At 43.1% G+C, this 26,739-nt stretch overlaps 1 protein-coding gene across 3 annotated transcripts in view; it reads right to left on the bottom strand.

The window, feature by feature from the left end:
- The window catches only part of hdhd2 (haloacid dehalogenase-like hydrolase domain containing 2), a 34,447-nt gene extending 13,950 nt beyond the window's left edge, over window positions 1-20,497 (bottom strand). Inside the window, exons 1-4 of one of the 3 annotated variants that reach the window (XM_021622530.2) lie at window positions 20,401-20,497; window positions 18,973-19,092; window positions 18,531-18,739; window positions 18,272-18,356 (exon numbers count right to left, since the gene is read on the bottom strand). In XM_021622530.2, coding sequence (XP_021478205.1) covers window positions 18,272-18,356; window positions 18,531-18,739; window positions 18,973-19,073 — 395 coding nt within the window. In that variant the 5' untranslated portion in view covers window positions 19,074-19,092; window positions 20,401-20,497. Of the gene's footprint in view, window positions 1-18,271; window positions 18,357-18,530; window positions 18,740-18,972; window positions 19,093-19,686; window positions 19,748-20,386 lie in introns of those variants that run through there. The other 2 variants (XM_021622529.2, XM_021622531.2) reach the window with 2 other exon arrangements.
- Window positions 20,498-26,739: the final 6,242 nt, after the last annotated feature.

The following is a 26,739-nucleotide window of genomic DNA, read 5'->3' on the forward strand; positions in this document are numbered from 1 at the left end:
TAGGAGTAAATGTATTGACACGTGTAGAGATTCTTATAAATAAAGTAGTAAAAAGTTTAGTTTTTGGTCCCATTTTCATAGCATTCAGTGACTACACCAAGCTAGAGACTCAACTTGAACAACCTTGTTGGATGCATTTGCAGTTTGTTTTGTTGTGCCCAATAGAAATTCAACAGAGAAAAAAGTATGTATTGTCATTTGTCACTTTTACTGTAAATAACAATATAATATATTTCTAAACATTTCTACATTAATGTGGATGCTACCATGACTACGGATAATCCTGAATGAGTGAGAAATGTACAGATGATCAAAGATTTGTATTTATTATCGATCCCCATTAGCTGCTGTCGAGCCAGCAGCTACTCTTCTTGGGGTCTGGAAAAAAGAAGGCAGTTCTAGAATTTTACAAGAACATTACAATACATTCAGAACATGTTATCATGTGTGTGTATGCATGTGTCTGTGCCTATGTGTGTCTCTTCACAGTCCACGCTGTTCCACAAGGTGTTTTTCTATCTGTTTTTTTAACTTTTTTTATCTGCTTGCATCAGTTACCTGATGTTGAATAGAGTTCCATGTAGTCATGGCTCTATGTAATACTGTGCGCCTCCCATAGTCTGTTCTGGACTTGGGGACTGTGAAGAGACCTCTGGTGGCATGTCTTGTGGGGTATGCATGGGTGTCTGAGCTGTGTGTTAGTAGTTTAAACAGACCTCTGGTGACATGTCTTGTGGGGTATGCATGGGTGTCTGAGCTGTGTGTTAGTAGTTTAAACAGACCTCTGGTGGCATGTCTTGTGGGGTATGTATGGGTGTCTGAGCTGTGTGTTAGTAGTTTAAACAGACCTCTGGTGGCATGTCTTGTGGGGTGTGCATGGGTGTCTGAGCTGTGTGTTAGTAGTTTAAACAGACCTCTGGTGGCATGTCTTGTGGGGTGTGCATGGGTGTCTGAGCTGTGTGTTAGTAGTTTAAACAGACCTCTGGTGGCATGTCTTGTGGGGTTTGCATGGGTGTCTGCCTTGTTCTGAGACAATTGCAATTTTCCCAAGTCCCTCTGTTGTATCAATATGATTTGAACATGAGTTTACAATTCAGGGTTACTCCAAGCAGTTTAGTCACTTCAACTTCTACAGTTTCCACATTATTTAGTTGAGGTTTAGTCAATGATGTGTCCCAAATATAAATATTTTAAAAACTAAAAGTATTGTGACTAACTTCTCCCTTGCCACCCACTCTGAAACTAAGTACAGCTCTTTGTTGCAGTCATTTCAGTCGCTGTAGCTGACGTGTATAGTGTTGAGATTTCCACATACATAGACACACTGACTTTACTCCCAGGACTGCGGATTGTCCCGGGTTTCTAGATCCCTGCTGTTTGTTGTGTTCAACCTTCCCTGTGACCTGCCCTGTCTGGAACTGCGAGGAGTAACAGCGTAGCCTACGTTGCTACCATGACAAAGACCAACGCCAGTGGGAGTATTGTTGAGGACAGTGGTGTCTCTCTATCAAATCAAATTCAAATCAAATTTATTCATATAGCCCTTCGTACATCAGCTGATATCTCAAAGTGCTGTACAGAAACCCAGCCTAAAACCCCAAACAGCAAGCAATGCAGGTGTAGAAGCACGGTGGCTAGGAAAAACTCCCTAGAAAGGCCAAAACCTAGGAAGAAACCTAGAGAGGAACAAGGCTATGTGGGCTATGTGGGGTGCACTGAAAGTAAAGGGGCTGAATAATTTTGCACGCCCAATTTTTCAGTTCTTGATTTGTTAAAAAAGTTTGAAATATCCAATAAATGTCGTTCCACTTCATGATTGTGTCCCACCTGTTGTTGATTCTTCACAAAAAAATACAGTTTTATATCTTTATGTTTGAAGCTTGAAATGTGGCAAAAGGTCGCAAAGTTCAAGGGGGCCGAATACTTTCGCAAGGCACTGTAATTGGCAAAGTGGGCAAACTTAGGAAACGCCAACAACGAACAGTGAGCAATTGTATTCATGCATTAAAAAACAAATGAAAGAAAAGCATTGCAAGTATGCATTTTGTAAAGTTAGTGTGGGAGAGGTGTAATTTTTTTTGTTTTCAATCAATAATGTCAAACCTCCAGGCATTGACAACTTAGATGGAAAGCTACTGAGGATGGTGGCTGACCATAGCCACTCCTATCTGTCATATCTTTAATCTGAGCCTAGAAGTCTTTGTCCTCAAGCCTGGAGGGAAGACAAAGTAATTCCGCTACCCAAGAGAGGTAAAGTGACCTTTACTGGTTCTAACAGCAGACCTATAAGCTTGCTACCAGCTCTTAGCAAACTGTTGGAAAAAATGTGTGTTTGACCAAATACAATTTCTCTGTAAACAAATGTACAACAGACTTTCAGCATGCTTACAGAGAAGGGCACTCAACATGTACTACACTGACACAAATTACTGATGATTGGTTGAAAGAAATTGATAAGAAGATTGTAGGAGCTGTACTGTTAGATTTCAGCGCAGCCTTTGATATTATTGACCATAACCTGTTGTTGAAAAAACATGTGCCATATCGTGGATTCAGTGCTATCTAATAGAACTCAAAGGGTTTCCTTTAATGGAAGCTTCTCTAATGTCAAACGTGAAGTGTACCACATGGTAGCTCTCTGGGCCCTCTACTCTTTTGACCAATGACCTGCCACTGGCATTAAACACAGCATGTGTGTCCATGTATGCTGATAATTCAACCATATACGCATCAGCAACCACAGCTAACGAAGTCACTGGAACCCTTAACAAAGAGTTGCAGTCTGTTTTGGAATCGGTGGCCAGTAATAAACTGGTCCTGAACACCTCTAAAACTAAAAGCATTGTATTTGGTACATATAATTCCCTAAGTTCTAGACCTCAACTGAATCTGGTAATGAATGGTGTGGCTGTTGAACAAGTTGAGGAGACTACAGTCTAAGGTTACGCCAAGTAATTTAAACTGTCATGGTCAAATCATATAGATTCAATGGTTGTAAAGATGGGGAGAGGTCTGTCCGTAATAAAGAGATGGGGAGAGGTCTGTCCATAGTAAAGAGATGAGGAGAGGTCTGTCTGTAATAAAGAGATGGGGAGAGGTCTGTCCGTAATAAAGAGATGGGGAGAGGTCTGTCCGTAATAAAGAGATGGGGAGAGGTCTGTCCATAATAAAGAGATGGGGAGAGGTCTGTCCGTAATAAAGAGATGGGGAGAGGTCTGTCCTGTAATAAAGAGATGGGGAGAGGTCTGTCCTGTAATAAAGAGATGGGGAGAGGTCTGTCCGTAATAAAGAGATGGGGAGAGGTCTGTCTGTAATAAAGAGATGGGGAGAGGTCTGTCCGTAATAAAGAGATGGGGAGAGGTCTGTCTGTAATAAAGAGATGGGGAGAGGTCTGTCCTGTAATAAAGAGATGGGGAGAGGTCTGTCCGTAATAAAGAGATGGGGAGAGGTCTGTCTGTAATAAAGAGATGGGGAGAGGTCTGTCCTGTAATAAAGAGATGGGGAGAGGTCTGTCCTGTAATAAAGAGATGGGGAGAGGTCTGTCCGTAATAAAGAGATGGGGAGAGGTCTGGCCATAATAAAGAGATGGGGAGAGGTCTGGCCATAATAAAGAGATGGGGAGAGGTCTGTCCGTAATAAAGAGATGGGGAGAGGTCTGGCCATAATAAAGAGATGGGGAGAGGTCTGTCCGTAATAAAGAGATGGGGAGAGGTCTGTCCGTAATAAAGAGATGGGGAGAGGTCTGTCCGTAATAAAGAGATGGGGAGAGGTCTGTCCGTAATAAAAAGATGGGGAGAGGTCTGTCCGTAATAAAGAGATGGGGAGAGGTCTGTCCGTAATAAAGAGATGGGGAGACGTCTGTCCGTAATAAAGAGATGGGGAGAGGTCTGTCCGTAATAAAGAGATGGGGAGAGGTCTGGCCGTAAAAAAGAGATGGGGAGAGGTCTGGCCGTAATAAAGAGATGGGGAGAGGTCTGTCCGTAATAAAGAGATGGGGAGAGGTCTGGCCGTAATAAAGAGAAGGGGAGAGGTCTGGCCGTAATAAAGAGATGGGGAGAGGTCTGTCCGTAATAAAGAGATGGGGAGAGGTCTGGCCATAATAAAGAGATGGGGAGAGGTCTGGCCGTAATAAAGAGATGGGGAGAGGTCTGTCCGTAATAAAGAGATGGGGAGAGGTCTGTCCGTAATAAAGAGATGGGGAGAGGTCTGGCCATAATAAAGAGATGGGGAGAGGTCTGTCCGTAATAAAGAGATGGGGAGAGGTCTGTCCGTAATAAAGAGATGGGGAGAGGTCTGTCCGTAATAAAGAGATGGGGAGAGGTCTGGCCATAATAAAGAGATGGGGAGAGGTCTGTCCGTAATAAAGAGATGGGGAGAGGTCTGGCCGTAATAAAGAGATGGGGAGAGGTCTGTCCGTAATAAAGAGATGGGGAGAGGTCTGTCCGTAATAAAGAGATGGGGAGAGGTCTGTCCGTAATAAAGAGATGGGGAGAGGTCTGTCCGTAATAAAAAGATGGGGAGAGGTCTGTCCGTAATAAAGAGATGGGGAGAGGTCTGTCCATAATAAAGAGATGGGGAGAGGTCTGTCCGTAATAAAGAGATGGGGAGAGGTCTGTCCGTAATAAAGAGATGGGGAGAGGTCTGTCCGTAATAAAGAGATGGGGAGAGGTCTGGCCGTAATAAAGAGATGGGGAGAGGTCTGTCCGTAATAAAGAGATGGGGAGAGGTCTGGCCGTAATAAAGAGATGGGGAGAGGTCTGGCCATAATAAAGAGATGGGGAGAGGTCTGTCCGTAATAAAGAGATGGGGAGAGGTCTGTCCGTAATAAAGAGATGGGGAGAGGTCTGTCCGTAATAAAGAGATGGGGAGAGGTCTGTCCGTAATAAAGAGATGGGGAGAGGTCTGTCCGTAATAAAGAGATGGGGAGAGGTCTGTCCGTAATAAAGAGATGGGGAGAGGTCTGGCCATAATAAAGAGATGGGGAGAGGTCTGTCCGTAATTAAGAGATGGGGAGAGGTCTGTCCGTAATAAAGAGATGGGGAGAGGTCTGTCCATAATAAAGAGATGGGGAGAGGTCTGTCCGTAATAAAAAGATGGGGAGAGGTCTGTCCGTAATAAAGAGATGGGGAGAGGTCTGGCCGTAATAAAGAGATGGGGAGAGGTCTGTCTGTCTAACCCTAACCCTAACCCTAACCCTAACTCTGTCCATAGGACAACAATCAGTCGTATATTGCACAAATCTGGCCTTTATGGAAGAGTGGCAAGAAGAAAGCCATTTCTTAAAGATATCCATAAAAAGTGTTGTTTAAAGTTTGCCACAAGCCACCTGGGAGACACACCAAACATGTGGAAGAAGATGCTCTGGTCAGATGAAACCAAAATTGAACTTTTTGGCAACAATGCAAAACGTTATGTTTGGCGTAAAAGCAACACAGCTGAACACACCATCCCCACTGTCAAACATGGTGGTGGCAGCATCATGGTTTGGGCCTGATTTTCTTCAGCAGGGACAGGGAAGATGGTTAAAATTGATGGGAAGATGGATGGAGCCAAATACAGGACCATTCTGGAAGAAAACCTGATGGAGTCTGCAAAAGACCTGAGACTGGGACGGAGATTTGTCTTCCAACAAGACAATGATCCAAAACATAAAGCAAAATCTACAATGGAATGGTTCAAAAATAAGCATATCCAGGTGTTAGAATGGCCAAGTCAAAGTCCAGACCTGAATCCAATCGAGAATCTGTGGAAAGAACTGAAAACTGCTGTTCACAAATGCTCTCCATCCAACCTCACTGAGCTCGAGCTGTTTTGCAAGGAGGAATGGGAAAAAATTTCAGTCTCTCGATGTGCAAAACTGAGAGAGACATACCCCAAGCGACTTACAGCTGTAATCGCAGCAAAAGGTGGCGCTACAAAGTATTAACTTAAGGGGGCTGAATAATTTTGCACGCCCAATTTTTCAGTTTTTGATTTGTTAAAAAAGTTTGAAATATCCAATAAATGTCGTTCCACTTCATGATTGTGTCCCACCTGTTGTTGATTCTTCACAAAAAAATACAGTTTTATATCTTTATGTTTGAAGCTTGAAATGTGGCAAAAGGTCGCAAAGTTCAAGGGGGCCGAATACTTTCGCAAGGCACTGTAATTGGCAAAGTGGGCAAACTTAGGAAACGCCAACAACGAACAGTGAGCAATTGTATTCATGCATTAAAAAACAAATGAAAGAAAAGCATTGCAAGTATGCATTTTGTAAAGTTAGTGTGGGAGAGGTGTAATTTTTTTTGTTTTCAATCAATAATGTCAAACCTCCAGGCATTGACAACTTAGATGGAAAGCTACTGAGGATGGTGGCTGACCATAGCCACTCCTATCTGTCATATCTTTAATCTGAGCCTAGAAGTCTTTGTCCTCAAGCCTGGAGGGAAGACAAAGTAATTCCGCTACCCAAGAGAGGTAAAGTGACCTTTACTGGTTCTAACAGCAGACCTATAAGCTTGCTACCAGCTCTTAGCAAACTGTTGGAAAAAATGTGTGTTTGACCAAATACAATTTCTCTGTAAACAAATGTACAACAGACTTTCAGCATGCTTACAGAGAAGGGCACTCAACATGTACTACACTGACACAAATTACTGATGATTGGTTGAAAGAAATTGATAAGAAGATTGTAGGAGCTGTACTGTTAGATTTCAGCGCAGCCTTTGATATTATTGACTATAACCTGTTGTTGAAAAAACATGTGCCATATCGTGGATTCAGTGCTATCTAATAGAACTCAAAGGGTTTCCTTTAATGGAAGCTTCTCTAATGTCAAACGTGAAGTGTACCACATGGTAGCTCTCTGGGCCCTCTACTCTTTTGACCAATGACCTGCCACTGGCATTAAACACAGCATGTGTGTCCATGTATGCTGATAATTCAACCATATACGCATCAGCAACCACAGCTAACGAAGTCACTGGAACCCTTAACAAAGAGTTGCAGTCTGTTTTGGAATCGGTGGCCAGTAATAAACTGGTCCTGAACACCTCTAAAACTAAAAGCATTGTATTTGGTACATATAATTCCCTAAGTTCTAGACCTCAACTGAATCTGGTAATGAATGGTGTGGCTGTTGAACAAGTTGAGGAGACTACAGTCTAAGGTTACGCCAAGTAATTTAAACTGTCATGGTCAAATCATATAGATTCAATGGTTGTAAAGATGGGGAGAGGTCTGTCCGTAATAAAGAGATGGGGAGAGGTCTGTCCATAGTAAAGAGATGAGGAGAGGTCTGTCTGTAATAAAGAGATGGGGAGAGGTCTGTCCGTAATAAAGAGATGGGGAGAGGTCTGTCCGTAATAAAGAGATGGGGAGAGGTCTGTCCATAATAAAGAGATGGGGAGAGGTCTGTCCGTAATAAAGAGATGGGGAGAGGTCTGTCCTGTAATAAAGAGATGGGGAGAGGTCTGTCCTGTAATAAAGAGATGGGGAGAGGTCTGTCCGTAATAAAGAGATGGGGAGAGGTCTGTCTGTAATATAGAGATGGGGAGAGGTCTGTCCGTAATAAAGAGATGGGGAGAGGTCTGGCCATAATAAAGAGATGGGGAGAGGTCTGTCTGTAATAAAGAGATGGGGAGAGGTCTGTCCGTAATAAAGAGATGGGGAGAGGTCTGTCTAATAAAGAGAAGGGGAGAGGTCTGTCCGTAATAAAGAGATGGGGAGAGGTCTGTCCGTAATAAAGAGATGGGGAGAGGTCTGTCCGTAATAAAGAGATGGGGAGAGGTCTGTCCGTAATAAAGAGATGGGGAGAGGTCTGTCCTGTAATATAGAGATGGGGAGAGGTCTGTCCTGTAATATAGAGATGGGGAGAGGTCTGTCCGTAATAAAGAGATGGGGAGAGGTCTGTCTAATAAAGAGAAGGGGAGAGGTCTGTCCGTAATAAAGAGATGGGGAGAGGTCTGTCCGTAATAAAGAGATGGGGAGAGGTCTGTCCGTAATAAAGAGATGGGGAGAGGTCTGTCCGTAATAAAGAGATGGGGAGAGGTCTGTCCTGTAATATAGAGATGGGGAGAGGTCTGTCCTGTAATATAGAGATGGGGAGAGGTCTGTCCGTAATAAAGAGATGGGGAGAGGTCTGTCTAATAAAGAGAAGGGGAGAGGTCTGTCCGTAATAAAGAGATGGGGAGAGGTCTGTCCGTAATAAAGAGAAGGGGAGAGGTCTGTCCGTAATAAAGAGATGGGGAGAGGTCTGTCCGTAATAAAGAGATGGGGAGAGGTCTGTCCTGTAATATAGAGATGGGGAGAGGTCTGTCCTGTAATAAAGAGATGGGGAGAGGTCTGTCCTGTAATAAAGAGATGGGGAGAGGTCTGGCCATAATAAAGAGATGGGGAGAGGTCTGTCCGTAATAAAGAGATGGGGAGAGGTCTGTCCGTAATAAAGAGATGGGGAGAGGTCTGTCTAATAAAGAGAAGGGGAGAGGTCTGGCCATAATAAAGAGATGGGGAGAGGTCTGGCCATAATAAAGAGATGGGGAGAGGTCTGTCCTGTAATAAAGAGATGGGGAGAGGTCTGTCCGTAATAAAGAGATGGGGAGAGGTCTGTCCGTAATAAAGAGATGGGGAGAGGTCTGGCCATAATAAAGAGATGGGGAGAGGTCTGTCCGTAATAAAGAGATGGGGAGAGGTCTGTCCGTAATAAAGAGATGGGGAGAGGTCTGTCCGTAATAAAGTCCATGGAGAACAAGAGCACCTCCTCCCAGCTGCCCACTGCACTGAGACTAGGTAACATGGTCACCACCGATAAATCCATGATTATCGAAAACTTCAACAAGCATTTCTCAACGGCTGGCCATGCCTTCCGCCTGGCTACTCCAACCTCGGACAACAGCTCCCCCCCCCCCGCAGCTACTCGCCCAAGCCTCTCCAGGTTCTCCTTTACCCAAATCCAGATAGCAGATGTCCTGAAAGAGCTGCAAAACCTGGACCCGTACAAATCAGCTGGGCTGGACAATCTGGACCCTCTATTCCTGAAACTATCCGCCGCCATTGTCGCAACCCCTATTACCAGCCTGTTCAACCTCTCTTTCATATCGTCTGAGATCCCCAAGGATTGGAAAGCTGCCGCAGTCATCCCCCTCTTCAAAGGGGGCGACACCCTGGACCCAAACTGTTACAGACCTATATCCATCCTGCCCTGCCTATCTAAGGTCTTCGAAAGCCAAGTCAACAAACAGGTCACTGACCATCTTGAATCCCACCGTACCTTCTCCGCTGTGCAATCTGGTTTCCGAGCCGGTCACGGGTGTACCTCAGCCACGCTCAAGGTACTAAACGATATCATAACCGCCATCGATAAAAGACAGTACTGTGCAGCCGTCTTCATAGACCTTGCCAAGGCTTTCGACTCTGTCAATCACCGTATTCTTATCGGCAGACTCAGTAGCCTCGGTTTTTCGGATGACTGCCTTGCCTGGTTCACCAATTACTTTGCAGACAGAGTTCAGTGTGTCAAATCGGAGGGCATGCTGTCCGGTCCTCTGGCAGTCTCTATGGGGGTGCCACAGGGTTCAATTCTCGGGCCGACTCTTTTCTCTGTATATATCAATGATGTTTCTCATGCTGCGGGCGATTCCCTGATCCACCTCTACGCAGACGACACCATTCTATATACTTCCGGCCCGTCCTTGGACACTGTGCTATCTAACCTCCAAACGAGCTTCAATGCCATACAGCACTCCTTCCGTGGCCTCCAACTGCTCTTAAACGCTAGTAAAACCAAATGCATGCTTTTCAACCGTTTGCTGCCTGCACCCGCACGCCTGACCAGCATCACCACCCTGGATGGTTCCGACCTTGAATATGTGGACATCTATAAGTACCTAGGTGTCTGGCTAGACTCTAAACTCTCCTTCCAGACCCATATCAAACATCTCCAATCGAAAATCAAATCAAGAGTCGGCTTTCTATTCCGCAACAAAGCCTCCTTCACTCACGCCGCCAAACTTACCCTAGTAAAACTGACTATCCTACCGATCCTCGACTTCGGCGACGTCATCTACAAAATTGCTTCCAACACTCTACTCAGCAAACTGGATGCAGTTTATCACAGTGCCATCCGTTTTGTCACTAAAGCACCTTATACCACCCACCACTGCGACTTGTATGCTCTAGTCGGCTGGCCCTCGCTACATATTCGTCGCCAGACCCACTGGCTCCAGGTCATCTACAAGTCCATGCTAGGTAAAGCTCCGCCTTATCTCAGTTCACTGGTTACGATGGCAACACCCATCCGTAGCACGCGCTCCAGCAGGTGTATCTCACTGATCATCCCTAAAGCCAACACCTCATTTGGCCGCCTTTCGTTCCAGTTCTCTGCTGCCTGTGACTGGAACGAATTGCAAAAATCGCTGAAGTTGGAGACTTTTATCTCCCTCACCAACTTCAAACATCTGCTATCTGAGCAGCTAACCGATCGCTGCAGCTGTACATAGTCTATTGGTAAATAGCCCACCCATTTTCACCTACCTCATCCCCATACTGTTTTTATTTATTTATTTTTATTTTTCTGCTCTTTTGCACACCAATATCTCTACCTGTACATAACCATCTGATCATTTATCACTCCAGTGTTAATCTGCATAATTGTAATTATTTGCCTACCTCATGCCTTTTGCACACAATGTATATATAGACTCCCCTTTTTTTCTACTGTGTTATTGACTTGTTAATTGTTTACTCCATGTGTAACTCTGTGTTGTCTGTTCACACTGCTATGCCTTATCTTGGCCAGGTCGCAGTTGCAAATGAGAACTTGTTCTCAACTAGCCTACCTGGTTAAATAAAGGTGTTCTCAACTAGCCTACCTGGTTAAATAAAGGTGTTCTCAACTAGCCTACCTGGTTAAATAAAGGTGAAATAAAAAAATAAATAAAAAAAATTAAAAAAAAATAAAGAGATGGGGAGAGGTCTGGCCATAATAAAAAGATGGGGAGAGGTCTGGCCATAATAAAAAGATGGGGAGAGGTCTGGCCATAATAAAAAGATGGGGAGAGGTCTGGCCATAATAAAAAGATGGGGAGAGGTCTGGCCATAATAAAAAGATGGGGAGAGGTCTGGCCATAATAAAAAGATGGGGAGAGGTCTGGCCATAATAAAAAGATGGGGAGAGGTCTGGCCATAATAAAAAGATGGGGAGAGGTCTGTCCGTAATAAAGAGATGGGGAGAGGTCTGGCCATAATAAAAAGATGGGGAGAGGTCTGGCCATAATAAAAAGATGGGGAGAGGTCTGGCCATAATAAAAAGATGGGGAGAGGTCTGGCCATAATAAAAAGATGGGGAGAGGTCTGGCCATAATAAAAAGATGGGGAGAGGTCTGGCCATAATAAAAAGATGGGGAGAGGTCTGGCCATAATAAAAAGATGGGGAGAGGTCTGGCCATAATAAAAAGATGGGGAGAGGTCTGTCCGTAATAAAGAGATGGGGAGAGGTCTGGCCATAATAAAAAGATGGGGAGAGGTCTGTCCGTAATAAAGAGATGGGGAGAGGTCTGTCCGTAATAAAGAGATGGGGAGAGGTCTGTCCGTAATAAAGAGATGGGGAGAGGTCTGGCCATAATAAAGAGATGGGGAGAGGTCTGGCCATAATAAAGAGATGGGGAGAGGTCTGGCCATAATAAAGAGATGGGGAGAGGTCTGGCCATAATAAAGAGATGGGGAGAGGTCTGGCCATAATAAAGAGATGCTCTGCTTTTTTGACACCACACTCCAAAAAGCAAGGTCTGCAGGCTCTAGTTTTGTCTAATCTTGATTATTGTCCAGTCGTGTGGTCCAGTGCTGCAAGGACAGACCTAGTTAAGCTGCATCTGAGCCCAGAACAGAGCAGCACATTCTGCTCTTCATTGTAATCAGAGGGCTGATATAAATACTATGCATGCCAGCCAGTCTCTCCTGGCTAAGAGTTGAGGAAAGACTGACTGCATCACTTATCTTTAAAAGAAACATTGTGTTGAAAATCCCAAATTGTTTGCATAGTCAACTTACACACAGCTCTGACACACACACTTATCCCACCAGAGGGGTCTGGTCACCTGGGGTCTTTTCACAGTCCCCAAATCCAAAACAAATTCAAGAAAACATACTGTACTATAGAGCCCTTATTGCATGGAACCTCCTTTCATCTCATATTGCTCAAATACACAGCAAACCTGGTTTAAAAAAAACAGATGAAGCAACACCTCTCCCCTATTTGACATAGATAGTTTGTGTGTATGCATAGATATTTTTGTCGTACTGTATTGCTTTATTTTTGCTTTATGAGAACTTGTTCTCAACTGGCCTACCTGGTTAAATAAAGGAGAAATACATTTAAAAAAATGTAGGCTGTGTGTGCCTTTTAAAAATGTATGTAGTTCTGTCCTTGAGCTGTTCTTATCTAATGATGTTCTGTATTGTTTCATGTTTGTGTGGAATCCAGGAAGAGTAGCTGCTGCTTTTGCAACCGCTAATGGGTATTCTAATTAAATACAACCCCCCCAAAAAACAAATATTTTTCAAATAAAATCAAATTGTATTTGTCACTTGCGCTGAATACAACAGGTATACAACCTTACCATGAAATGTTTACTTACAAGCCCTTAACCAACAATGCAGTTCAAGAAATAGTTAAGAAAATATTTACTGGAATAAACTGAAGTTAAAAAAAAATCTAAAAATCAAACAGTAACAAGATATTGACATAACAATAACGAGGCACAGGGGATAACGGTACCGAGTCAATGTGTGGGGGTACAGGTTAGTTGAGGTCATTTGTAACGTGACTACGCATAGATAATAAACAGCGAGTAGCAGCAGTGTAAAAACAAAGGGACGGGGGTGGTCAATGTAAATAGTCCAGGTGGCCATTGGATTAATTGTTCAGCAGTCTTATGGCTTGGGGGTCCGAGACTTGGCACTCTAGTACCGCTTGCCGTGCAGAGAGAACAGTCTGTGACTGGGGTGACTAGAGTCATTGACAATTTTTTGGGCCTTCCAGTCTCCTGAGGGGGAAAATGTGTTGTCGTGCCCTATTCACAACTGTCTTGGTGTGTTTGGACCATAATAGTTTGCTGGTGATGTGGACACCAAGGAACTTGAAACTCGATCTGCTCCACTTCAGCCCCGTCAATGTTAATGGGGGCTTGTTCGGCCCTCCTTTTCCTATAGTCCAAAATCAGCTCCTTGTTCTTGCTCATATTGAGGGAGAGGTTGTTGTCCTGGCTCAACACTGCCAGGTCTCTGACCTCCTCCCTATAGGCTTTCACATTGTTGTTGGCCTACCACTGTTGGGTCGTCAGCAAACTTAATGATGGTGTTGGAGTCGTGTTTGGCCACAAAGTCGTGGGTGAACAGGGAATACAGGAGGTGACTAAGCACGCACCCCTGAGGGGCCCCAGGGTTGAGGATCAGCGTGGCAGACGTGTTGTTGCCTACCCTCACCACCTGGGGGCGGCCCATCAGGAAGTCTAGGATCCAGTTGCAGAGGGAGGTGTTGTTGCCTACACTCACCACCTGGGGGCGGCCCATCAGGAAGTCTAGGATCCAGTTGCAGAGGGAGGTGTTGTTGCCTACCCTTACCACCTGGGGGCAGCTACCGGAGTTACACAGTATTGTTGAAACACATCTATTAGCTACTTTCTATGGGCGTCACTGCTATTAGCTTCACGACTGACATCTGGACCAGCGATGTCAGTCCCATGAGCATGCTGAGTCTGACAGCACAGTGGGTCGACGAGGATTTCGTACTGACGAAAGCCGTATTGCAAGGTCAAGAATGTGCTGGTTCTCATACCGCTGGTGGCATTTGAGAACATGTATAAAACTTGGAAACATGAACACACTCCTAGGTCAATTCAAATAACTGACTGGAGAAATAAGCTCATCAACTGTGTCTGCAGCAGACGTGATACCCTCTGTCATGGCATTGAAACACCTGCTCAACTAATCTGCCAACAGACCGTGGGGTTAACTTGGAAAAGTACTCTACTAGAGGCTGTGAACTAGTGATTCGGTGGCATTCTCTCTGAGCCTCTTTACTGTGTCACCACCATGCTCGATGCTAGGTACAAGGACCGCTACTTCTTTAACAGGCATTCTCTCTGAGCCTCTTTACTGTGTCTCCACCATGCTCGATGCTAGGTACAAGGACCACTACTTCTTTAACAGGCATTCTCTCTGAGCCTCTTTACTGTGTCTCCACCATGCTCGATGCTAGGTACAAGGATCACTACTTCTTTAACAGGCATTCTCTCTGAGCCTCTTTACTGTGTCTCCACCATGCTCGATGCTAGGTACAAGGATCACTACTTCTTTAACAGGCATTCTCTCTGAGCCTCTTTACTGTGTCTCCACCATGCTCGATGCTAGGTACAAGGACCACTACTTCTTTAACAGGCATTCTCTCTGAGCCTCTTTACTGTGTCTCCACCATGCTCGATGCTAGGTACAAGGATCACTACTTCTTTAACAGGCATTCTCTCTGAGCCTCTTTACTGTGTCTCCACCATGCTCAATGCTAGGTACAAGGACCACTACTTCTTTAACAGGCATTCTCTCTTTACTGTGTCGCCACCATGCTCGATGCTAGGTACAAGGATCACTACTTCGATGCAGACAAAAAACAATGTTTACGTGAAATGGATGGAAATGGACACAGTTACAGTGCGCAACGAGGAAGAGGACCCACGACAGAAGAGGCCACGGACAGAGCTGAAACTTCAACGCTTAACATGTATGATGAAATCCTGGTGGAGAATGAAACGACTGAACAACGAAACAGCACAGCAAGTAAGTGAAATATATATTTTTTTTATGTTTTACTGGTAATGGGGACATACGTAAATGACAACAAAATAACTTTTGGTCAGTGTGTGAGTGTTTCAACTGTTTAACTGAACTAGAATACTTAAAAGGTCGCTCAAATTTTAAATATCGGCATCAGGTCTTTTGGCAAGGAAAATATTGGACATCGGTAAAAAAAATCAAATTGGTGCATCCCCAGTTCGCCTGCATTAAAGTCCCACGAGGAGCGACGCTTCTGGATGAGCATCTCTTGTTTGCTTAAGGCCTTGAGTGCCGTCTTAGTGCCAGCATCGGTTTGTGGTGGAAATAGAAGGCTACAAATAATATAGATGAGAACTCTCTTGGCGATAGTCTGGTCTACAGCTTATCATGAGGTATTATACCTCAGGCAATCAATAACTTGATGCTTCTAACACACCGACAGCGTCATTGCGCAAAATAGTATGCAGCATCATCTGGATATGTCTGCAACAAAAGTTCAACACTCACCTTCTGCTACAATTTCTGTCAAGCCGTCTACACATACAGTTTGACGCATACGTTCGATAAATCCAATGTATGCACCACACCGAACGCACTGCAAATTCCTCTGCAATACAATGCTGCAAGGCAAACGCAGCATTTCATTGGAAATGAATGTCATTCTAGTGTACCAAAATGCAATGACGCTGTTGGTGTGTTCAAAGCGTGAGGCTTTTTAAATATTAGATATCGCCAACAGTTATTGACAAATAGACACACAACCCCGCCCCTCGTCTTACAAATTCTTACAAGACACCCCACCCTCCTCCCCCTTTTCACCATCTTTTCTTCACGCTGATGACGGGGATTTGGCCTTGTCTCGACAAAGCGTTGGACTCATTCATTTCACACGTTATCTAGATAAGATCATAGTCCTAAGACATGCTAACTAGAGGTGGACCGATTAATCGGAATGGCCGATTAATTAGGGCCGATTTCAAGTTTTCATAACAATCAAAAATCGGTATTTTTGGGCGCCGATTTTTGAATTTTTTTTACACCTTTATTATTTTCAATGACGGCCTAGGAATGTTCTGAACGACAGATTTTTACATTGTCAGCTCGGGGGATCCAATCTTGCAACCTTACAGTTAACTAGTCCAACGCTCTAACCACCTGATTACATTGCACTCCACGAGGAGCCTGCCTGTTACGCGAATGCAGTAAGCCAAGGTAAGTTGCTAGCTCGCATTAAACTTATCTTATAAAAAACAATCAATCAACGACTGTCGTTGCTCCAACGTGTACTTAACCATAAACATCAATGCCTTTCTTAAAATCAATACACAAGTATATATTTTTAAACCTGCATATTTAGCTAAAAGAAATCCAGGTTAGCAGGCAATATTAACCAGGTGAAATTGTGTCACTTCTCTACTTCTCTTGCGTTCATTGCACGCAGAGTCAGGGTATATGCAACAGTTTGGGCTGCCTGGCTCTTTGCGAACTAATTTGCCAGAATTTTACGTAATTATGACATTGAAGGTTGTGCAATGTAACAGGAATATTTAGACTCATGGATGCCACCCGTTAGATAAAATACGGAACGGAATAAACGTTTTGTTTTCGAGGTGATAGTTTCCGGATTTGACCTAAGGTACGTATTTCTGTGTGTTTATAGTTAGTCTATGATTTGATATTTGATATAGCAGTCTGACTGAGGGGTGGTAGGCAGCAGCAGGCTCATAATAGTCAAAGGTATATGGTTTAGAGAGAAATAGTCGACGCGTTATAATTCCTGTAATAACTTGCGGCTGAACTTGAAAGGGGTTCCTTCATTATTTTACCGTTCATTTCTTCCATAGAGAATGTCTTGATCTACTTCAAATAAGGTTTGTGTTTCGTGCAGGTTTAAACCATCTCTGTTCATGTCTTCCATAGAGAATGTCTTGATCTACTTCCAATAAGGTCTGTGTTTCGTGCAGGCTTAAACCACCTCTGTTCATGTCTTCCATAGAGAATGTCTTGATCTACTTCAAATTAGGTCTGTGTTTCGTGCAGGCTTAAACCGCCTCTGTTCATGTCTTCCATAGAGAATGTCTTGATCTACTTCAAATGAGGTCTGTGTTTCGTGCAGGCTTAAACCGCCTCTGTTCATGTCTTCCATAGAGAATGTCTTGATCTACTTCAAATTAGGTCTGCGTTTCGTGCAGGCTTAAACCGCCTCTGTTCATGTCTTCCATAGAGAATGTCTTGATCTACTTCCAATAAGGTCTGTGTTTCGTGCAGGCTTAAACCACCTCTGTTCATGTCTTCCATAGAGAATGTCTTGATCTACTTCAAATTAGGTTTGTGTTTCGTGCAGGCTTAAACCGCCTCTGTTCATGTCTTCCATAGAGAATGTCTTGATCTACTTCCAATAAGGTCTGTGTTTCGTGCAGGCTTAAACCACCTCTGTTCATGTCTTCCATAGAGAATGTCTTGATCTACTTCAAATTAGGTTTGTGTTTCGTGCAGGCTTAAACCGCCTCTGTTCATGTCTTCCATAGAGAATGTCTTGCATTTTGATACCCGTGTAAATCTCACTAGGATAAGGTAACGTTTGTCAACATATTTTCATTTTTTCTACATTTTTTTTATCGTCACTTATATTTAGACAATATTGATCAGAGTTACCTTGTCCTATGGATATCTACACAGTTATAAAATTGGCAAGGTGGTGTAAGCCGACACGAAACACAGACCTTATTTTAAGTGAATATAAAAATATCCTATGGAATAAATGAATGAAGGAACCGCTTTTCAGATTTTGCTAGAAGGTGTCATGGGAATTATGACTCGCACTTTGGTAGTCAATTCTTACCATGCCCATTATTAAAATAGGAATTCCTGCATATAGAAATTATGTTTTCAACATTCATCACAGGTAACTTAAACTCTATTTTTATTCAAACAGTTGAGAGTATTTGTCTCCTAAGCAGACTCTTCAGTATCATTGTCACTTCAGAGCTGTTTCTGTGTGTGTGTGTGTGTGTGTGTTACAGATGGCAGAGAAAAGCAGAGCACCAGACTATTTAACGGAATTGGCACCAGGGAAAGCAAGGTGTCTTATTTGTGATAAAGATGTAAGCATGGGGTCAGCAACGGCTAAATCAAAAAATACCACCAACCTGTGGAATCACCTTAAGAACAAACATCCAAAAACCCATAATATGTATTATATTAAGTTAAAATAAAAGTGTTCATTGAGTATTGTTGCAATTGTCATTATTACAAAAATGTGTGTGTGTAAATACTTTTTTATTATAAAAAAAAAAAAGTATTATTATTATTATTTTTAAATCGGCCGATTAATCGGTATCGGCTTTTTTTGTCCTCCAATAATCGGTATCGGCGTTGAAAAATCATAATTGGTCGACCTCTAATGTTAACCTTTCACCATTACAACAACAGGGGGGGTTACAGTATGAGGACTGACTCAGCGGTTTACCTGAATGCTTTGTTGAGCGTCTGGTAGTTGAAGTGGTCTGGAGCTAAGCCTATCACCACAGCGTTGGGTTCGGATGTCTCCATACCTGCAGCACAACATGGATAGAGCTTTATAGAGTTAAAGCTACACCCGCATCTCAAATGGCACCATATGCCCTATACAGTGCACTACTTCTGACCAGGGTCCATACAGCTCCATTGGGAAGCTAAATGTAAGTTAGCTTGCAATCTGCTCTGCCTCATCTAGCCCTGGCTCTCACCTGAGAAGTCCTCCAGTGCACTGTCCGCCACCAGCAGTAGGGGGCGTAGTTGTCTCTGCTCCACGAGGCTCCTGGCTGCTGTCAGGGACGTGAAGATCTCCTGCTCCTGGATGTCAAAGTTCAGACTGTGGAGACGCTCCACAAGGTTCCTCTTACACTCCTTAGTGGTGTTGGTCACAAACTTCACCGCTACAGAGGCCTGACGCAACCTAGTGTATAAACCCCAAACATAGAGACCGTGTGACTTCAGAAGAAACTCACAGAATTGAGGACTGGGTGAGTACTGAATATGGGGACTGAGGCATGCTGCAGAAAGAAAATCTTAGACGTATTTGTGACTTCTTACTTTCAGATGTAACCAGAGGGTTGTGTGAGCAACTTAGGACAAAGTGGCTGGGTGAGTACTGAATAACAAGGATAACAGGGCTCTGGGCAGACTGACCTGTGGAGTGCGTCCTGTGCTCCAGGCACGGCTGTGTCTTCTACATGGAGGGTTCCACTCAGGTCAATCAGCACTGCCTTCAGAGCCCGTCTGGTCGCCATGATACCAGGTACCTATGTACTGTATATATACACCATTATTGATAGAGATAAATCCATGCACATAGAGATCCTATTCAATTAGTTGAGTATCTGGAGCATCAGCATTTGTAGTAATCGAACCCACAAATGCTGATGCTCTAGATACTAAACTAGTCTAAAGGCCCGTTTTATTGCTTCTTTAATCATAACAAGTTTTCAGCTGTGCTAACATAATTGCAAAAGGATTTTCTAATGATCAATTAGCCTTTTAAAATTATACATTTGGATTAGCTAACACAATGTGCAATTGGAACACAGGAGTGATGGTTGCTGATAATGGGCCTCTGTACACCTATGTAGATATTCAATTTTAAAAATCTTCCTTTTCCAGCTACAATAGTCATTTACAACATTAACAATGTCTACACTGAATTTCTGATCAAGTTGATGTTATTTTAATGGACAAAATGCTGATTTTCTTTTTTTTCTAAATTACATTTCTAAGTGACCCCAAACTTTTGAACGGTAGTTCAAAACTACCGTAGTGGATTAAACACAACGGGGCTAAATTCAAATTCAAGGAGCGCGTCCTCGCGCTAGCTTGCGACTCTACGTTTTACAGGAACACGCTCACCGGCCAAGCACACGCACTGTCGTGGATGCGAGGTCCGATCCCACTTCTGACACCAATGTAATGAAACAGCAGGGAGCAGGTCTCGAACCCTCGACCTTCTAGCCCGAGGCGCGCTATCGACTGTGCCGCAAAAGCATGCTCAAGGACAAATCACTGTGTGTATATATAAAGGTTCTCTGTATATACATATATATATATATATATATATACATATATATATATATATATATAGGGTTATATATATATATACACACACAGAGCAATATACAATCCACATCTCTAAATAATAGGGGATTACACAGCTGAGTTTGCGCTCCATGCAGGGGGTTTGTGTAACTAACATAGTGGTGGCAGGGTAAAGCTAGGAAAACATGGGGAAGATGGGGGTGTGTATAATCATCGTACATCGGCCTTATTTGGATAAAGGTTCTCTGTATAATTAAGAACACTAGGAAATAAATATAGTAGCTCAATCAACCGGTAGGCTTTATTCTGGTTGCCACCGTATCTAAAGCAAAGCTGAAGAGAAGTCAGAGCTGCAACAGGGTGAGCAAACAGACCAACGATACAGGCTAACTAGCAAACATAACTAGCCTGTTGGGGAAAGACCTAGCTACTACTAGTGTTGTTTGAGAGTTGCCGTAGTTTCTATCAATGTAATGTTTAAGAATGATACATAAGGTAGTGTGTAAAGAAATACCAAAACTCCAGTACTCGGAAAACGCAGGCGAAATGCGGTATGAAGTTCCGCAACTTCCGCCCACCGCTGGCAGAACGTAAACTCTGACGTTTATATTTTGCGGTCCTTCGAGTTGACTGGATTATTTAGCCGCCTGTCAAACTGCCTGTTTCAATTACTTTTGGTCAACGAGAGGCTGTCATTCGTGTTTTATTTTATTTCTGTATAATAATAACAAAACAATAAAATATCAACTAATGATAATAATCTTCTAATGGGGAAGATGAATAATCACACGCACGCCCACTTGTTATTCTCCTATTATCCATTACTAATTTAAAGGGTTATATGGAATAGATTAGCTACCGGGTTATAGCATTCATAGAATTGACCGAAACGGTGGCGGTTTATAGCATTCATAGAATTGACCGAAACGGTGGCGGCGTGTGTGTTTGTACAAGGAATGATGTGCAATTTTAACCCTCGTTCAGATCTGAAAATGGATGGTCTTGAGGTCGCATGGGTAGAAACACCTCTTCCTGAATATCGTCCTTGTTGGTGTCGGCTGTCGGCCTCCTAAACATAAGCATTTCTATAATTTACTTGAATCGAATTGCTGTGATCACAATGTATTTGTTTATAGAGAATGTATTCTGCTTGGCGATTTTAATACAAATATGCAGTTAACACCCCAGAGAAGTACACTAGTAAATGCCCTGTATGACTTTAATCAGTTAGTTGGACTAAAACAACTGATTGTTGAGCCAACCCGGGTGTGTATTGACAGCAAATCAACTTTGGATTTGATTATTGTATCAGACTAAGCGAACATATGTCAGTCAGGAGTCTTAAATATTGGTTTTAGTGATCATATGGTAACCTACTGTACCCGTAAGAAATCCAAAATGCTTCTAGAGCCAGGTAATATATACATGAAGGTACTGTCTATGACAAAATACTAAAAATAATGTTTTGTAGAGGTCCTTGGAATTTTGGATTGCTCTCATGTACTAAACTGTGATGATGTTGATCAAGCTTGAATCTGGCTCAGATTAAACAAATTCAAATCAAACAGCGGTCAGGGAAATGGATCACTTCCGAGATCGTAGACCTCATATGGAAAATGGATCACGACCTGGCCAGATTCAGAGGGACAAATCTACAAGGTTATGACGGTTATATTAACTGTACAAACCAGGCAAGATACAAAATGGATTTAGGCAAAATTCCAACATTATATAGACACTGTTAATGACATCTTACATCAGCTTCGTAAACTGTGAAATGTTAAAGGACATTGGCTCAAAAACTCCCCATAAGGTAAAATACTGTAGTATTGGCCTGGATATTGATGATGTTTTATGTTATGACCAGGCAAAGGTTGTAAATTATTTATCACATTTTTTACCACTGTAGCCTCATCTCTGGTTAAGAAGTTACCCATCTGTTCTGAACACTATGGCCAATTGTTCATTAACAACTTTTACCATAGCAAAGGTATCACACATTTTTGAGCTGTGCAATGTCACAGAGGACAAAGTTTCCAATCTGCTATGCCTTGTTAGGTTCTAATCCTCAGAGTAAAAAACTCCACAGACACTATGAAAGCTTAACCAAGTTTATTCTGCCCAGAGGCTCAATACAGCTGCATTCAGTCAAAAACATTTTCACACAAGCACTGATATTTAACCCTTCCTCATAGACTGAGTCTCCTCCTACCCATCTGTACAAACATCGTTCTTTACTGCTAGGCAGGACACTAGTGATACGGGCCATAAACTTTTATTTCTCCCTTAAGGTGACCTGACCTCAACCCCCCTCCATCACTAATCCATGGCTCTCTCCCCTTATCAATGCCTGCCACATGTAATCGCTTCCCTGCACTCGACACATCCCAAGTGTAGTTGCACACTGTATACCTTCCTCCTATAACTATTAACTTCTGGTGTAGACCCTCTAAACCTCAGCACTCTATCAGTGACATTAATAAGTAGATTTCATATTCTCAGAACCCAACAGTTTAAATACACTACGTCGAACATCTCATTCCAAAATCATGGGCATTAATATGGAGTTGGTCCTGCCTTTGCTGCCATAACAGCCTCCACTCTTCTGGGAAGTGTTAACGCTCCATATTAATGCCTGTTATACACCTGTCAGCTACAGTGTGGCTGAAATAGAGTTTGAAGGGTGTCCAAACACTGATTTTTTTTTTGTATGTGTAAAAAAAAATACAAAGTATTTCCTGAGTTTTTATACCTCTTAGATATAGGACAGACACTTCAAAACCTTGTTTCTTAGGATGTATTTTTTCACTGTCCTTTTTGCCATTGATGAATGTGTTTTTCAATGCGTTTCTATGGGCTTTAGTGGTAATGGCCAAAATCAATATTTATCCCGCAAAAAATTGTAATATTTATTTGATACCCAAAGGGGTTCTAAAAATCAAATAGCTAAATGATCCATATTATGATAATCTTAAAATGATTCTATATGTCAGTGTATGTGTCTGTTTTTCACCTGGAACTAAGGCCAGTCAGTGTGCATGCCCGGTCTGTGGGTGTTCTTCCACCAGTGCAGTTTGTCCTGCTCATTGATGACCATGAGAGTATTTGCATATATACTGTATATATATATATATATATAGAGTTGAAGTCAGAAGTTTACATACACTTAGTTTGGAGTCATTAAAACTAGTTTTTCAACCACTTCACAAATTTCTTGTTAACAAACTAGAGTTCTGGCAAGTCGGTTAGGACATCTACTTTGTGCATGACAAGTATATTTTCCAACATTTGTTTACAGACCGAATATTTCACTTACAATTCACTGTATTGTCACGAACCGGCTCAAAGCCCGTAACAAAGGGAGACAACGTGGAGATAAGGAGTAACAAAATATATTTATTAACTAAAGCAACTAAGGAAAATATACAATGATGTGTGTAATCAGTAATCAGTAGCGTAAGTGAGTGTTTTGCATGCATGAATGTGATAATGCAGGGTGTTGAAAGGTGTCAAAGCAAACAAACAAAAAGTCAACAAGAACCACAACACAATCTACAAATGTCTGCATGGAGAGAGTCTCCTCCATGAATGGGGAAGGGGTGTATTTATCCTGGGAAACACCTGGGCCCAGGTGTTTCCCATGTAGCTGACGACCCTCTCAACTCCGCCCACCGGCATCCTAATAAGGAAGGAAACAAGAACAAAGACAAAATACGGCAGACAGAGTGGGAGGGTCGTCACATTCCCCCCCATAAAACCGGGGACCAACAAGGACCCCGGAACAACATACCAGCCCCTGCAGTCCCAAATTGGTGAGGGGTTATGTGTTCACACTTACAATTTTGCCCCAGCCAACCTCCTCCCCAAACCTCAGCAACCTTCGCACAGGAAGCAACATTTAAGAGGAACGAAGAAAACAAGACCAGGAGGGAGCAGACAGGACAGAGAGAACATGACAATAGGAAGCAATGGTCAGTCCCGTAAACATTTAGGAGCAGGGTGCACGAGAGAGCGCATCAGCAATCACGTTTTCAGATCCCCTGATGTGCCGCACATCGAGATGGAATGATTGTAAAAATAAACACCATCGCATTATCCTCTGGTTTGGACACATCATGGACCTCAAAAAAGTGAGGGGGTTATGGTCGGTGTAGACCACAATAGGTACTACCCCCGACCCGACATACACTTCGAAGTGTTGTAGCGCCCAAATGAGTGCTAGTGCTTCCTTTTCAATAACCGAATAGTTCAACTGATAATCGTTAAACTTTTTGGAAAAGAAACTAACAGGCCTCTCAACCCCAGACACATCTGCAGCAAAACTGCACCTGCCCCCACATGACTAGCATCCACCTGCAAGGTAAATGACAAATCCATGCGAGGAGCAGCCAGCACCGGAGTTGAGGTAAGCAACCTCTTTGCATCCTCAAAAGCGTGTTGACAACGAGTAGACCAAACGTAAACAGCCTTAGCTTTCAGCATATCGGTCAAGGGAGCGACCACAGTAGAGAAGTTACTACAAAAACTACGGTAATAACCAATCATGCCCAAGAAACGCATCAGTTCCTTTTTAGTAGTTGGTGATGGAAAAGCATCAATAGCCACCACTTTAGCCCGAACAGGACGCACTTCACCCTGCCCAACCACTTTTCCAAGGTATGTAACGGTTGCCTGAGCAAACTCACATTTAGCCAGATTGATTGTGAGGCGAGCCGCAGCCAGACGCTCGAACAAGGCTTGAATACGGGACAGATGTTCTTCCCAAGTATCTGCATATATCACTACATCGTCCAAATAAACAGCGCACCCAGTCAGACCGGCGACAACCCTGTTCATAAGTCGCTGAAAAGTCGCAGGTGCATTACGCAGACCGAAACTCATAACCGAATATGAGTACAGACCAAAGGGTGTAATAAAGGCAGAGATTTCACGTGCCCTAGTCGTCAGTGGCACCTGCCAATAGCCTTTTAACAGGTCAAATTTGCTCACAAACTTAGCTGCACCGACTTGATCAACACAGTCCTCCATCCTAGGAAGAGGAAATGAATCTGGCTTTGTGACACTGTTTACCTTACGTTCCATCCGGTTTACTGACCAAGATACAGGGAGAAGCCCAACTGGAGAAAGAAGGCTCTGCTATCTTACTCTCCAGCATGTACTTGACCTCAGCATCCAGACAACGTAGTTTCTCTGAAGAAACTCTATAGAACCGCTGACGAATGGGGTCAGCATCTCCAATGTCAATATCATGTTCCATTAAGTTTGTACGTGTAGGTGTATCAGAAAACAAACCTGGAAATCTCTGAATCAGACCAACCATCTCTTTCCGCCCATCAACAGGTAGGTGAGTGAGAAGACTGTCTAAGATATCCAGTGTTTCTGAATTTTTCAATCTATTTTATCTAATTTATCAGGATAAATACACCCCTTCCCCATTCATGGAGGAGACTCTCTCCATGCAGACATTTGTAGATTGTGTTGTGGTTCTTGTTGTAACTTGATTTTAGCACGCTCCATATCTTGTTTAAATGCAAATTCCTTTTCATACTTTACACGATCATGCTCTAGCTTCTCACGATTACTTTGCCGATCATGCTCTAGCTGTAACAAAAGCAGTTCTTTCTGCTGTTCAAAAAGAAGACTACTTGGACTAACCGATGGAATTGCCATTGTAACGTTATGGGGAGACGACAAACTCTCAGCAGAGGCTGGCTCAGTGGTAACTTCAAGAATACCACTCTCCATCAGATTGGCCTTCAATATCAACCTAATAGAATTCTTTAGACGTTTATCACTAATCTCAACGTTGTAGTGTTCAGCGACCTTCAACAGCTGTTCTTTAGTACCTAAATCTAACAATTTCTCAGATGGAAAGCGAATGAATTCATCTATATAAGATGCCATAGTTACAACAACAAAACAAAAAAAATCTTGCTCTTCCCCTCTGCTGAGCACACCAGACCATAGCCCGAGAATTGACAATCACCCTGAGCACCACAGAAGAGAGATGAGATACGGAGCTTCCCCAAAACCTACAATAACTCAACCCTAGTCTTCGTGCAGATTTGCAGTGGGAATTTACGCACTGTAGCCCGCTGGCAAGGAAAAACTCCCCAGCATGCTGGTAAATTCCACCAAGCCACGGATGTGCCCCCGAGACAACTGCTCAGTCCACAGACACCACACAAAAATAACAAACATTAACCATGCCCAACATATTCCAAAAATGAAACATGTCGCTAAGCCTATCAGGGGAAAAAAGCTATAGCTCCAGGTAGCAAGTTCCACTACCCTACCCAAATCTCCCACTGAGGTACACAGCCGATTACTCACCTCAGGCTGATGTCCCAAAAGAAAGTAGAACAAACGTTTCCAGGCTAGGCAGGGCCTGGAAACTAACCATTATACTTATACTCTCTCCAACGCAGCACACAACCCAAACAAAGGCAACCAATACTGGGCCTATTAAACTCAAACAAACACGTACTTCCACGGTCTCCCAAACCAACAGTTCAAATATCCCGGACGAGCCCCCACTTGTCACGAACCGGCTCAAAGCCCGTAACAAAGGGAGACAACGTGGAGATAAGGAGTAACAAAATATATTTATTAACTAAAGCAACTAAGGAAAATATACAATGATGTGTGTAATCAGTAATCAGTAGCGTAAGTGAGTGTTTTGCATGCATGAATGTGATAATGCAGGGTGTTGAAAGGTGTCAAAGCAAACAAACAAAAAGTCAACAAGAACCACAACACAATCTACAAATGTCTGCATGGAGAGAGTCTCCTCCATGAATGGGGAAGGGGTGTATTTATCCTGGGAAACACCTGGGCCCAGGTGTTTCCCATGTAGCTGACGACCCT

This window comes from Oncorhynchus mykiss, chromosome 12 (assembly GCF_013265735.2).
Source record: "Oncorhynchus mykiss isolate Arlee chromosome 12, USDA_OmykA_1.1, whole genome shotgun sequence".
In the NCBI taxonomy this organism is placed as follows: domain Eukaryota; kingdom Metazoa; phylum Chordata; class Actinopteri; order Salmoniformes; family Salmonidae; genus Oncorhynchus; species Oncorhynchus mykiss.